Source organism: Spinacia oleracea, chromosome 1, assembly GCF_020520425.1.
Source record: "Spinacia oleracea cultivar Varoflay chromosome 1, BTI_SOV_V1, whole genome shotgun sequence".
NCBI lineage: Eukaryota > Viridiplantae > Streptophyta > Magnoliopsida > Caryophyllales > Amaranthaceae > Spinacia > Spinacia oleracea.
The window spans coordinates 119218254-119233474 of NC_079487.1; the positions used below are offsets into that span (position 1 = coordinate 119218254).

Consider the following 15221-nt stretch of genomic DNA (forward strand, 5'->3'; position numbering starts at 1 on the left):
GCTCGCCTTATGCTGTTGATTATTGTTTCACCATGTATGGACTTGGGTATGATTCAGTTAGTGATGATTATAGGGTTGTTATGATTTCTCATAAAATTCCTGGGATTGAACCTGGTTGTATTGAGATGTTTGTTGATGTTTATTCAGTTGGAAATGGTACTTGGAAGAGAGTTGACAGTTCTCCATATAATCATACTATTAGTGATTTTGAAGCAGGCGTTTTTGTTGATGGGAGTATCCATTGGCTGGCTAGAAAAACTACAGATGAGTCATGTGTTATTGCAGTATTTAATCTAAGGGAAGAGAAGTTTCGTGAATTGCCACTTCCTAGTTTGGTTGACAAGTATGTGGTGGGTGATTTTGATGATGAAGTTGAGGACTTAGTGTTCGATAAACTGGCGGGGCTTGGAGGGTATCTTTGCGGGTACCTTGAATTCTTGGATAATTGTCAATCAATTGATGCATGGATGATGAAAAAATATGGTGTCCAAGAATCTTGGACTAAAATCTTTGTCAATGATGACCCATACTCATCGTTTAGGCCAATATGTTTGTATAAGAAGAAACAAATGGTGTTGTTGATGCATGAGGACAATATTGATGAGAAATTGGCAATTTACAATTCAGAAGATGGAACTTTAAAGGATATTGAGTTGATGGCATTCCAGGTAGTTTTAGTGTAGGAGTGAGCTTCACGGAAACCCTTGTTTCTCCTCATTGCAGTAACGAAGCTATGTGAAAAGTTAGCTTCAATGGAGCAAATTGCAGCTAAGTAGTATGCACCTATTCTTACATGATTGTGCAATTTTTGTTGTTGAAGTTTCTTAAAGACAAAGATGTTTTTCTCCCATTAGAAACTTATGATGCTGCAGTTTTCATACTCTGCTAGACCTTATATATATTGCTTCTTTTAGTTTTGCTTTTTTTTTTTTTTGAGTTAGGAGTTGCTAAGCGAAGTAATCTTTTTTCCGGCTAAATCCTCGTTTTTCAACAGTAGAAAAACTAAAAAATTGTAACATTAGAATCCCCTCTAAAATTCTGCTCTGTGGTAAAAGAAAACCATGCGTTTGGTTTTGTATAGGAAACCTTATGTTACAGTGTGTATATTTTGTTAATAGATTGACTCTTGAGGTGTTTGTCCATTTCCGATGGAGCCAAAGATTCATGGCTCTTAAAACCTCTTTGTTTACTTTCCATCAAGTAGAAGATGTCGTCCTGTTGTCGTTCCGTTATCGCTTTTGGGTCAATTGGAAACAACCTCTCTGCAATTGCAGGGGTAAGGTTGCGTACGTCCGATCCTCCCTTACCCCGCTTCTTACGGGAGCCTCTTTGAGGCAATGGGGTAATGATAATGATGATGATGATTGACTCTTGAGGTGGGCAGTCCATTACCAGTCGAATATTGACAATTTTTGAGGTTAATACTTAACTGGTTTGATGACATGGGCAAAGGACTGTTGTGCCAGAATCCAAGTCAGATTCTTACTCCTCATATTGACAAGTTGTTTGGACAGGATTGTGTTAGGTAGTGATTGTGTTCGATTGAGGCTTAATTAGAGTGCTCTTTTATTGGTTTTGCTCGTGGCATCCTGGTATATGCCTCGGAAATCGGAATTGTAATATTTGACTCACTTTTGGATCTCAATAATGGGCTCTCTCCAAAAACCAGTTTTCTCCTACTAGAATTATTGGGATGCTAAGTTCAACATTTAATTTGTTCTTCTCTTAATTTTATATATTGTCTGGCTGTGTGTTAAGCTCAAGATTGCATCATTTGCCTGATTGCTTTGCAGAAGCTTTACTTCAGAGGAGAAAAAGGATTCTTAGCATGTTCTAAAAAATTCTATAATGGAGGATTGATACAAAGGTTGGATTAGTTACCTATTGTTAAAGAATGAACTGCTTAACCCACCTGGGCAAGTATAGTGTTTGCTGAAACCAGTTAAAATGAAGAAGAGACCGAGTCTTCACTTGTATAAGAGGTCTTGTATAAGAGTTTTAGTCTGTGTTTGACTGTTTGTGGTTACTCTTCTCATATCTTTGGATTCGTGCTACAATTTTATGATCTTTCCTTTTATGTTCTTCGCTTGTATTTCAGTGTTAGTTTTAAAGTCGATATTCGATTCCAGCATTATATTTTTGTTGTTGGTTGATTTTGTTTTTGGTTTTCATTTATTCATTATGCTGGATTAGCTGGAAGCCGAGAATTACTATTTTAGGTTAAACTTTTTTTTTTTTTTGGCAAATAATATATTATTATTACCAAAGAGGAAGCTAGCAAACTAGCTTACAAACAGTACAAGCTCCAAAACCAACTGAGCCACTGAGAGCAACAGAAAGATGGGCTCAGTTGTAGCCCTTAATGAGCTCAGTAGCAAGCAGAATATTGTCAGAAATTTGCCTCTCAGGAATAAACCCAGATTGACATTCACTAACAACCTGTCCAATCACCCCTTGCATTCTTGTAGTTAGAATTTTTGAAACAATTTTGTACACCACATTACAGCATGCAATTGGTCTGTACTCTTTAACTCTTGTAGGATTAGGAACTTTTGGAATGAGAGTAATAGATGTACAGTTGTACTGGGGAAGCATGAAATTGGTAACAAACACATCCTTCACTGCTCTATAAATATCCTGTTTGATGACAGGCCAAGCCTTTTTGAAAAAGACTGCATTTAAACCATCTGGACCAGGAGCCTTATCATTGCCAATCCCATGTAATGCCAAATCAATCTCATCATCAGTAACATCCCTGCACAGATCCTGTCTAGCATCATTATTTAGCCTAGAGCCATTTCTCACTGTTGGAATGTGAATAGAGGGAAGAGTGTTTGCAGAAGTGACAAGCAGCTTTTTGTAGAAACTCAGAATTTCTGTTTGAATTAGATCAGGATCAACCAATTTAGTGCCATTATCATCATATAGGATGGCAATGCTATTGAATCTAACTCTTTCTTTCACAGTGGAAAAGAAAAAGTGGTTGTTAGAATCACCTAGTTTTAGCCATTGGATCCTAGATTTTTGTCTCAATGCTATCTCATCAATTCTCAGCCAATGCCTAAGCTGTTTAATGCAAACCACCTCTTGGTTGAGAAGAGCAGGAGATCTACCAGTTTGCAAACTCTGTTGAACCTTATCAAGCTCACTTCTAGCAATGGTAATCTTCTCAGTAATACCAGAGAAGTCTTCTCTATGTAACTTCTTGAGTTCAGCCTTGACTTTTTTCAGCTTACACCAGAGCTTAAACATAGGAGTGCCATGGTATACTTCAGTAAAAGCCGCCTGAATAATAGCAGAAAAACTACTATGATCAGCCAAATAATTGAGAAATCTGAAAGGTCTACCTCCCTCCACCTTGTCTGGCAGACAGTTTATCAGTAAAGGGGAGTGGTCAGAGATGGAAGGGTTTAGGTATTCAACCTGAACATTACTGAATTTATGAATCCATTCATCATTTCCCAAACACCAATCAATCCTGCTAGCAATTTTACCTTCACCAGTGCCTTTGTGCCAAGAGAAATAATGTCCTACACTCTTTACAGGACACAGCCCATTACTTGTAATAAACTCATCAAAATCCTTGGTTTCTGTTGCTGAAACAGGAGTACCATTGATTCTATCATCAGCAAACAGGGGAGAATTAAAATCACCAGTAATGACCCAAGGACAACTACCTACACTTGAGGCAAGAGTAGTAAGAGAGTTCCACAAATTCTTCCTAGTGTCAATGGAGTGAAGACCATACACCAGAGTAACATACAATTCCACCACTCCATACCTATCCCTAATTTCACAGTGAATAAATTGTTCATGCACCTGTAACACATGGATATCAACTTCTTGATAAAGCCAGCCTACCCAAATTCTACCTCTGGGGTTTGCAGTGTAATTATTTTCCCATTTCCAATTTCTCCCAAACTTATTGACTACTCTAGAGAAATTGCTTTCCTTAACTCTAGTTTCTAGCAAAGCAACAACATGAATATTATGGGTATGAATAAGGTGTTTTACCTCTGGGACCTTAATAGGATCATTAAGTCCCCTCACATTCCAGCTGCAAAGATTAACCTTCTTCATCAGGGGGTTCAGTAGTATTTTGCATCTCCATATCACCTCCTGTTAATTCTTTGAAACCCAATTCTGCAGGTAACACAGTAAATGGATTGCTAGGGCTCAAAGTCCTCATTCTAGACAATCCCTTAGTCCGTCTTGTCACAATTTTCCATGGAGTAGGATCAGAAACATTGTTAACAGGCATCTCAGGAGTGTGCACAGCATTAGGTTGCTCCTGTTGTTCTGACATTGGATGAGCTTGTTGGACAGCTTTAGGAACCCACACCTTTTTGGCTACAGGTTTTGGTACTGGTGGTTTAGTCTTTTTAGTACAATCATGGCCTGCAGTACAGCAAACTTTACAATATTGTGGCAACCAGTCATAAGTAACAGCTTGCTTGAACATCCCACCCTTTGAATCCTCTATCCAGACACAATCAGGCAATGGGCTAGTGATATCCATTTCTATCAACACTCGAGCAAAAGATACTCTATCTTGCCTAGTAGTGCATTCATCAGCAAAGAGTGGCACCCCTAACAGACTACCAATCCTGCTTAGTGAATCACACCCCCAACAATTGAGTGGCAGATTAGGAAATCTCACCCACAAAGGTATAACCCTAAGTACTTCTTCATAGAAATTAAAGTTTGCTGTCCAGGGTTTAATGATAACTGGTTTCCCATAAAATGTATAAGGTCCTCCTGCAATAATCTGGTTTCTGTCCTTCATGTTCACAAACTTGATGATGAAGTAACCATCATCATGGTAAAACACTTGAGGCTGAGCAACAGAATTCCACATCCCTTCCATATATCTTTTCACAGAAGCTATAGTAGGGGAATCCCCTACCACATACATCACCATAGATGATTTCCATTTCTCAGTGAGTTCATTCATTTCATCCTCCTGCAATTGAGCAATTTTCTTCCCATCCTGCAGCACAGGTGTAACAAATGATAGGGACGCCCCTTTTGAAGCCATTTTAGATCCAGTGAACAGACTTTTCCATGGTTCTTTAACAATCGGAGGTTCAACTACCCCAGGTTCAGTGTTATTTCCCCCAATATCCCCAATATCAACAGATTCTCCATTCCCCTGAGGGTTAGTTCCACCCACAGTATTATTACGACCAACCCCCAAATTCTGATCCAATAACAAAATAGTATCATGAAGTTTGCGTGGAATCATACCAGCCGAAGGGTGGACTAGAGGAGAATGCATCAGCTCCTCGCCATCTGAGTCAAAAACCAGAGCATCTGGGTTTGCATTTTGGGCATCATTTTGAGTAGTACTGGTGCCTGAAGTGTGAGAACTTACTGAGGGAGACTTCGCTGCAACTTTCGTCGTAGAAATATTCAGTATTGCTTTCTTCTTCCTCGCCATCAATGGAGTTGGTGTACGTTAGTAGTATCCCTTAACGTGCGCCCAGCTCGAGGATTTTTATTGATTTTAAACTTAGAATGAGCAAATTGTAAGATATCTGGATATGGAAATGCCACTAGTTCCTTTGGAAGCTCTGTACCATTTATCTAATCAGGGATCAGTTTCCTTGTTTTAGCAAACCGTTTTTGTGTGCTTCACTATGAATGCTTCTGGTAATCTCCAACCTCCTGTGCTGCGTACCTGTGTGTTTAAGAAATTATGTTGCATATATTGTCTGTATTCCTTCAAAGAAAAGCGAAGAGAGGTTGAATTGAAAATAAGAATAGTAGTAGCTACTCCTAAGATCGTATCAAATTCATGTATTGCGTACGCAGTTCAATTTCTTTCTCCCGCGCACAAACGGTCCTATATTTCAAGTATCAACTATCTTGAATTAAGCGGGCAAACTTAGCGCGCCATTTAAAACTTAGCGCGCCAGTTAAAATCGTGGTTATTAGACAAGTCATCAATTTTACGATAGCTTTCTATAATAGCATTAATATTGTATTCCTCGATTATCGGGGCTATATTTTATTACTCGATTGTACGAGGTATATTTTTGGGCTCATAATTCTTTTAAGGACATTTTAGAAACGGCCTAATATATTTATCGTTTATTGTTAATCGTGGTTATTAGACAACTCATCAATTTTATGATAGCTTTCTATAATAGCATTAATATTGTATTCCTCGATTATCGGGGCTATATTTTATTACTCGATTGTCTGAGGTATATTTTTGGGCTCATAATTCTTTTAAGGACATTTTAGAAACGGCCTAATATATTTATCGTTTATTGTTAATCGTGGTTATTAGACAAGTCATCAATTTTACGATAGCTTTCTATAATAGCATTCATATTGTATTCCTCGATTATTGGGGCTATATTTTATTACTCGATTGTCCGAGGTATATTTTTGGGCTCATAATTCTTTTAAGGACATTTTAGAAACGACCTAATATATTTATCGTTTATTGTTAATCGTGGTTATTAGACAAGTCATCAATTTTACGATAGCTTTCTATAATAGCATTAATATTGTATTCCTCGATTATCGGGGCTATATTTTATTACTCGATTGTACGAGGTATATTTTTGGGCTCATAATTCTTTTAAGGACATTTTAGAAACGGCCTAATATATTTATCGTTTATTGTTAATCGTGGTTATTAGACAACTCATCAATTTTATGATAGCTTTCTATAATAGCATTAATATTGTATTCCTCGATTATCGGGGCTATATTTTATTACTCGATTGTCCGAGGTATATTTTTGGGCTCATAATTCTTTTAAGGACATTTTAGAAACGGCCTAATATATTTATCGTTTATTGTTAATCGTGGTTATTAGACAAGTCATCAATTTTACGATAGCTTTCTATAATAGCATTCATATTGTATTCCTCGATTATTGGGGCTATATTTTATTACTCGATTGTCCGAGGTATGTTTTTGGGCTCATAATTCTTTTAAGGACATTTTAGAAACTGCCTAATATATTTATCATTTATTGTTAACGATGTATTAGTTAATTTGTACATAACTTCTTTACCTGCACATACCTAGTTTTTACAATATATTTTGGTGTAATGGATGTAGGTATTTGACATAATAAAATAAACGATGGTGTTTATCATAAAAATTATTTTTTCTACTAAATTGTGCTTGCGCTGCCTAGTTTCTATTTTTTCTTGTAACTAGCGAGAAGCACGTGCCATGCACGTGTTGGACAAACAACATGCTTTTATGAAATTTCTAAATTTGTCAATGCATGCATATTAGCATATGTCTAACTAATTAAGGTTATAAGTTTATTTAAATTTGCTAATTAGGCAACATGTTTGAAATAATGCCTCAAACTTATCTTAAGAACTACCTACATTACATTGATACTTAATAAATTACAACATCGTGAACTTTTTTGGATGAACTCTTATCTAATACAGAATACACTACTACTCTCACAATCTATCATATCCCCTCCATATTGTTTTAGCCTTTTAGAAGTGACAATATTATTATTTCCGGTCATATATATTTTTTAGGAGTCACAATTACATATTTGTTAACTTTTACACTCACTCCTCAATTGTTTATTATTTTTACTTTCCTATGATCCCACTTAAGTCATAAATAATTCCATTTTTGATAACTTTTACACCCCACTTTTTTTTTATTTCTTTATTATCAACTACCACACTTACATAATTATTCTATCAAATTCAACTACTCCGTATGATTCCTTAATACTTATGCCGATCAAAATATGACACTCCTAAAAAATACGGAGAGAGTATTAAACTTGATTCATGATCAACACTTGATAGTCATAAAAATAAAAATAAGATCTCCGTGTTGGGGCGTTGCAATAAGGGGTTTGACCGATTCAAGACATTATTCTAACATTATGATATACCTGGAAAGGTGAAATTGCATTCCTCTTTTACTTTTTTTGACAAGACCTCTTTTACTCATGAAGAAGAAGCAATAGTGTTAAGTTGTTAACCCGTAACTTTATCAGCAAGACAGCAAATTGCCTATGTTTTACTATGTTGAAAAATAATGGGCAACACCTTTCTTTTCCTTTGTTTTGTAAATGTAGTCACACGGAAGACATGTGTCTTTAAAAACACAAATAAACTGATTTGTACTCCCTCCGTATTTATTTAAGAGATACATTTGGCCGGGCACGGGTATTAAGAAGAAGAATTGATTGAAAAAAAAATCAACTGGGGTTGGGTAGATATTCTAATAATTAAACAAGTGGGGACCATGTCATTTTGTGGGGGTGGGAGGTGGGGTGGGTTTATGAAATTATTTGTTTAATAGGATGGTGGGTCATATGGTAAATTATATGTATTATTTAATTAGATGGTGGGGTTAAATATATACCAATTTCGTTCTACATGTACTTTCGACGTCCGCATACGCTAAAAACGCCCGTGGAATCTAATGTGAAAGTACGAATTTACCCTTATAAAAAGTCACCGTACCCCTCTTCTTCACTTTTCACCTCATGTTTTCACCTATTGTTTTTACTCTCAAATTTTCGGTATCCCTCAATAATTTTCCGGCGACTTTCCGGCAACAATATTTATTGTCCCCAACACCACCTTGACCTGCACCTCCATCACCTGCCGCCCAAGCATCACCAATACCTGCCGCCCCAGCAACACCATCACCTGCCGCCCCACCACCACCATCCCTTGGTTGGTGCTCCACCATCAATCTAACACCACGTACCATAGCTTTCCCGAGCACCGCCGCACCTCCGTCACCATCATGGACGACGACGACGTTCCTTCAACTTCGTGGTCGTCGGCCTGAAGGAAATAATGCCCTTGGTCCAAGTATGCATTCTATGTTAAGTCTAATAAATGCGGTTCAGTATTAATTAACAAGTTAATAATTCAGTGAGATCAAGTGAGCTGAATGCCTAGCTAGAGGCCGCTTCAGTTCAAGTGGAATTAATGATATTAATCCACAGCTTACTCTTGACTGAACCCGTAGGGTCACACAAATAGTACGTAAACGGATCAAGTATTTAATGGCATTAAATACTCCATCTATGAATATTCGGAACCGACGGATCTTGATTTCAGTGGGAGCTAAGATCGTCACAGGCAAGGAATGAATACTCCGGAAACGATGATATTGCCGGAAACGGAAATATGGATCGTATCGGAAATATAAATATTATCCAAGTCGTAGATGTTGCCAGAAACGGAAACATGGTACGTGTCGGAAAATATTATCGGAAATGGAAATATTGCCAGAATCGGAAATATTGCCGGAAACGGAAATATTGTCAGAATCGGAAATATTACCGGAATCGGAAAATAATTCCGGAAACGGAAATATTAAATATTTGTTCGAAACGGAAATTAATTCCGGAATCGGAAATATTAAATATTGTTCGTATCGGAAATGAATTCCGGAATCGGAAAATTTAATCGGAAGCGCATCGTACGAATAAGCATCGGACGAGGCCTGCCGGACGAGGCCCAGCACGAAGCCAGGCCATCGCCCAGCAAGCCAAGCGCGCCGCACAAACAGCCACGCCAGGCCCAGCGCAAGGCCAGGCCCAGCAGGCTGCGCGCAGCGCGCAGCGCGCACAGCGCGCACAGCACGCGCAGCGCGCAGCGCGCGCGGGCGCTGAGTGGGCTGCTGCTCGCGCGCACGCATGGGGCCCATCGTGGCTGCCGTGCGTGTGTGTGCAAGTGTTTGTGTTCGTGCACGTTTCCTAAAACATGCAGAGTTCGGTTAATGATTAAATTCCTAATTCTATTTGATAAATTAATTAAATTAGAGTTCTTGTAGGATTCTAGGTTTAATTAATTTGTATCTGAATAGGATTTCGATTCCCTTTCCATACCGCTATAAATATGAGGCTAGGGCTCACAATTTATAACACAAGTTTCAAAGTATTCAAAGTGAGTTTTTGAGAGAAAAATTCAGTCACACATTTGCCTATAAAGTGCCGAAAATAATAGTACCTTAAGGGCGATTCTAGTTGGTCAATCTTAAGGCGGATCCGGACGTGCTGTGGACTATCTACGGAGGGACGACACTTGGAGTCCTAAAGACTTGTTCTTGTTCGGTTCGGGCGCAGCTAGGGAAGGCACGCAACAAAGAGTATGCATCTAATCTATGCTAAATGATTATGTGTAAATAATATGTTTTCCTGGGTTTATGGTTTTTCCGCATGATTTATGAATTGTCATATGTATCATAACCTAACAGTGGTATCACGAGCCCCTTATTATTTTCATAATCTAAATTGCATGAACATGGTTAAATATTACAAATTTGCAAGAATTAAAAGGGGTGATTAATTTTCGTAATTGTTAATTAATTGCAAATTGCGTTTATTTAATTATACGTACGCAGTTTTTCGGCAGTTTCTTCGTTACTCATCCGAATTGAGTGATTTTTGTGTCAATTCCGCATGTAAAAGGCATTCTAAAATTTTGACAAAAATATTATTTTCCTGCCGAACCCAGAATTCTCAAATTCGAAGCCTAACTATGACTTTTCGAAGGTTTTAGTTTTTCGAATGCAAAATTTCGTAAATTTAAGATGTTAAATTAAATATTTGCGATTCTTGTTGATAAATCTTGAATTTTTGATTGACCTACTGCATATGTTTAACAAGTTTGAATGCCTAGTCTTGTTAATTATGCAATCTAATTATTAATTATGATTAATTTGTTGAAAATTAGAATAATTTAGAATTAATTTGATTTTCATAATTAATTGTAATTTAATTAGAAACCTATGATTAAAAACCACCATAAAAATTGTAAATTTACGATAAATTTTAAATTTTTATGACCTAGACTTGAATCCATAACAATCGGAAATCAATTGGATAATAAATTTTCGATTTTTCGCCCTAAAATTATGAAATTAATATTATTTATTAATTTGTCATTAATTTTAAATATAAATTTTAAATTTTTATGCGATTCGTTCATATAACTTGCACGCACGAAGCAATGGACGCTTCGTGTTACCCTTAAGGGGTGTTGTATAATGCGGACATGCGACGACGAGCAAGGGAGCTCGTCGCCCGTGCGGCACGAATGCAATGAGCAAGGGCGTAGTGCACGAGCACAAGGCAGCAGCCCTGCCTTGTGTCGTGTGCCACGACCAATGGACGAATGGGCATGGGCGTAGGGCGAGCCAAGGCAGTCGCGTGTGGGCAGCAAGCGAGCTGCGCCACAACGCGCGCTGCCTCGCACAAGAGCGCGCAGCCTCGCGCGCAGCGAGCGCTGCGCCTAGCATTGCTCGCGCGCACAGCGAGCGATGTCGCCCGCCCAGCGAGCGATGTCGCGCGCCCAGCGAGCGATGGCTCGCGCGCCCAGCGAGCGATGTCGCGCGCCCAACGAGCGATGTCGCGCGCCCAACGAGCGATGGCTCGCGCGCCCAGCGAGAGATGTCGCGCGCCCAGCGAGCGATGTCGCGCGCACTGCGAGCGATAGCCCGCGTGCGATGAGCGCTGGCGCGCGCAGCGAGCACCAATGCGTGCGGAGGCTTGCGATAGGGATGCAGCAGCTATGCGACGAGCGCATGGGCTGCGCGCACATGGCCAGCAATGGCTGTGTGCGTGCGGCCCATGGGCGTGCAACGCGTAGGGTGTTTGCGTTACGATTAGATCGTTTTGAATGTTTAATTTGAAAATTTCAGTTCACGTAATTTTAATTAATTTTAAAATTAATAATTTAAATTATTTTCTTGGATTTTAATTTTGAATATTATAATTATAATAAATGTTATTTATTCTAATTATTTTACTAAAATTAAAATCATGAATTAATTTAAATGCGACTGAAATTAAATTAAACTTTTTGGATTCAATTATAAATTTATATGAGCTTTAAATTTTAATTAAATTTGTATGTTTCCGGTTAGACTAGAAATACATTTTTATGTTTAAAATTGGTAAAGCATATGAATTTATTGGTTTAAGTGGGAGCGCTTTTTAGTCATAAACTCTTGATTAGGTCTACAAATCCTTAAGGTTAAAACAACTTGATTAGAATTAATAAGGACTGAATAATTGGTATATTATTGGTGCCCTTGATTAATTGCTGCAAATGTTTACGTGATGCATAATGTGTTTTACTAACCAGCTATGTGGGCCATTCATGATAATGAATGGGTGAATGGTATATATTGTATATGTACTGTTTTGCAGGTTATGAAGTGACTAGTATGGCCCAAATAGGATAGAAAATATGGTCTGCGTACCATTAATTTGAATGTAATTGGTCTAAAGTACCAAAGTTATTTTTCAATTCAAATATGGTCTGCGAACCATCAAATAGTTGTAATTAGTTATAGCTTATCCTATTTGAAGAAAATGGTGCCTCCCACGGAGATTTTCAAGACGGACTTTGAAGTCAAAGCTTCAAGATGAAGTCGGGCCATACTAGATCACAAATATCTTATGCATGTTTTAAGTTATTTATTGTTTTAAATATGTCTTAAAATGCATGAGATCAAAAGCTTGATTATGTTGCATGATTAAGGATTTTAGTTCACTTAAAATCTAACCAACATAGTAAGAGCCTTAAGTTCCAAACTTAAAAATTGAGTTAAAAGGTGCCATGCCAAAATATACACTTGCTTGGATATCCTTTACATCAATCTAGTAATAGTTTTCGCTCAGCGAGGTGTTACTTATTGGTCCTAAAGGGGCAAGGTACACAAATAATTGTGAGTACATGTTAGTTTTGGTGAAACTCAACGATATAAGTAAGGAGTCCTTTTATGTCGTGGCAAATTCGATAGGTTTACCTAATAAGTTCTTAGACGTACCTATCAACCAAGAATAGTTTCTAGACTATTAGCAAAAGGCTTTTGCTTACCTAAGATGTTCTAGGATTAAGTCGACAAACTGTGCTTAGTTCTTCAATGATTTTAGGATCTTGGAATCATTTTATTCACACCTGCCGGAACACATAATTTGAATAAAATGCTTAATAAACATTGAATTATGCATGTATGCTAGAATTTAAGTTTATTAAGAGAAACTGTGAATGGTTATTTATTTGTTTATTCTTTTCAATTGTAGTTTTAATATGGCAAACAACAATCAAAACATCATCATGGGTTCTGAGCTTATGGTCAAGCTGAACCTGACAAATTTTCTTGAATGGGAAGCTAAGCTAGTTGAAATAGTCAAACTCAATGGGCTTGAGTATGTACTGTCACATCCCATGCCAAGCTACTATGCCAGAGACATGACCCCTGAGAGATTTTACGCCTGGGATGCGGATCTCAAAAAGGTTATGAGTCTCATGCTGAACAATATCCCTGATGATTGGGCTAGAAGGTTTGTAGCCTATGAACCTTTTACGCTCATCAAAAATCTGAGGGATATCTGTCGTGGAAGTACGGAGGACAGGGACCTGAACGTCCATGAGTTGATTGAATCAATGTCTGGTCTAAAGGTTAGTTCTCCCAACAGGTGTTATAGGATGGAGGTCCAAGAAACACATGTTCAGCTCCTTCGCACTAAACAAAGGGTAGGCGTCCCACTGAGGTTCCATGTGGATCTTATGTGTTCATATTTTGATCGCCTAAGTCTACTAGGAACACCAATAAGCGAAAGGATGGCAGTCTCTGTCTTGCTCAATTCACTACACAGTGGGTTTGGTCGCTTCAAGCAACTATACCTAAGTGAACCAAGAGAAGAAACAGTTGCAGAATTTATTCACCTTGTCAGAAAGGCTGAAATAGTACTGGACTGTGAAGCCAAAGATTTACTCAAGGCTAGAAAGAGACCATTCAAGAAAGGTGGAAAGTCCAAGGGCAATGCTAAATCAAAGCAGGACAAGTCCACATCAAGCTGTCTTTATTGTGATGGAATAGGCCATTACAAAAGAGAATGTCCAAAGCTAAAGGAAGATCAGAAGAACGGAACAGTCGTTCCATCTTCAGGTATTTTCGTTATAGACTGTATACTTGCTAATTCAACTTCTTGGGTATTAGATACAGGTTGTGGCTCACACTTATGTTCCAATCCACAGGGACTAAGAAGAAGTAGAAAGTTAAGCAAGGGTGAAGTCGACCTACGAGTGGGAAATGGAGCACGGATTGCTGCATTAGCTGTAGGAACTTACTATTTGTCGTTGCCCTCCGGGCTAGTTTTGGAACTGGAAGAATGTTTCCATGTTCCAAGTCTTACTAAAAACATCATTTCAGTTTCTTGCTTAGATGCTAAGGGATTTTCCTTTATAATAAAAGACAATAGTTGTTCGTTTTATTTTAAAGAGATGTTTTATGGATCTGCTAGATTAGTCAATGGACTTTATTTATTAGATCACGACAAACAAGTATATAACATAAATACCAAAAAGGCCAAAAGGATGATTCAGATCTCACCTATCTGTGGCATTGTCGATTAGGCCATATAAACTTGAAACGCTTAGAAAGACTTCAAAGAGAAGGAATTCTAGAACCATTTGACTTAGAGGATTATGGTAAATGCGAATCATGTTTACTTGGCAAAATGACAAAGCAACCTTTCTCTAAAGTTGGAGAAAGAGCAAATGAACTATTGGGTTTAATCCATACAGATGTATGTGGACCAATGAGTACAAATGCTAGAGGTGGTTTCAGCTACTTTATCACTTTCACTGATGACTTCAGTAGGTATGGTTATGTCTACCTAATGAAGCATAAGTCTGAATCCTTTGACAAATTCAAGGAATTTCAGAGTGAAGTAGAGAATCAATTAGGCAAGAAGATTAAGGCACTGCGGTCTGATAGAGGCGGTGAATATCTGAGCTATGAATTTGATGACCATCTGAAAGAATGTGGAATTCTATCAGAATTGACTCCTCCTGGAACACCACAATGGAACGGTGTGTCAGAACGGAGGAACAGAACCTTGCTAGACATGGTCAGGTCAATGATGGGTCAGGCCGAACTTCCATTAGAATTTTGGGGACATGCACTAAATACAGCTGCACTCACTATAAATAGAGCTCCGTCTAAAGCTGTCGAAAAGACTCCATACGAATTATGGTTTGGAAAGCCTCCAAATGTGTCTTTTCTTAAGATTTGGGGATGTGAAGTATACGTCAAACGATTAATTTCAGACAAACTTCATCCAAAATCTGACAAATGTATCCTTGTGGGCTATCCAAAGGAAACAAAGGGGTATTACTTCTACAATACATCTGAGAACAAAGTGTTTGTTGCTCGAGATGGTGTCTTTTTGGAGAAGG

The 15221-nt window shown here is 38.1% G+C and overlaps 2 protein-coding genes across 2 annotated transcripts; one reads left to right on the plus strand and one right to left on the minus strand.

Moving 5' to 3' along the window:
• The first annotated feature begins 2 nt into the window (after nt 1-2).
• LOC110800200 (F-box/kelch-repeat protein At3g06240-like) lies at nt 3-2123 on the plus strand. The gene is made up of 2 exons (XM_056842007.1): nt 3-775; nt 1794-2123. The coding sequence occupies exon 1, from the start codon at nt 33-35 to the stop codon at nt 681-683; it is 651 nt and encodes a 216-aa protein (XP_056697985.1). The 5' UTR covers nt 3-32; the 3' UTR covers nt 684-775; nt 1794-2123.
• A 223-nt stretch (nt 2124-2346) lies between these two features.
• LOC110800201 (uncharacterized) lies at nt 2347-5440 on the minus strand. The gene is made up of 2 exons (XM_022005496.2): nt 4072-5440; nt 2347-3965 (listed from the first exon to the last, which is right to left on the minus strand). Exons 1-2 carry the CDS (start codon nt 5438-5440, stop codon nt 2347-2349), a joined length of 2988 nt encoding a protein of 995 aa, XP_021861188.2.
• Between the last annotated feature and the right edge of the window lie 9781 nt (nt 5441-15221).

What these genes read in the sequence shown, in the direction of transcription:
- LOC110800200 (XM_056842007.1), top strand. Translation starts at nt 33, where the DNA reads ATGTATGGACTTGGGTATGATTCAGTTAGTGATGATTATAGGGTTGTT.
- LOC110800201 (XM_022005496.2), bottom strand. Translation starts at nt 5,440, where the DNA reads ATGGCGAGGAAGAAGAAAGCAATACTGAATATTTCTACGACGAAAGTT. An exon ending in TGAACCCCCTGATGAAGAAG is followed by an intron (nt 3,966 to 4,071) that starts GTTAATCTTTGC and finishes TTGCTTTGCTAG; the next exon opens with AAACTAGAGTTAAGGAAAGC.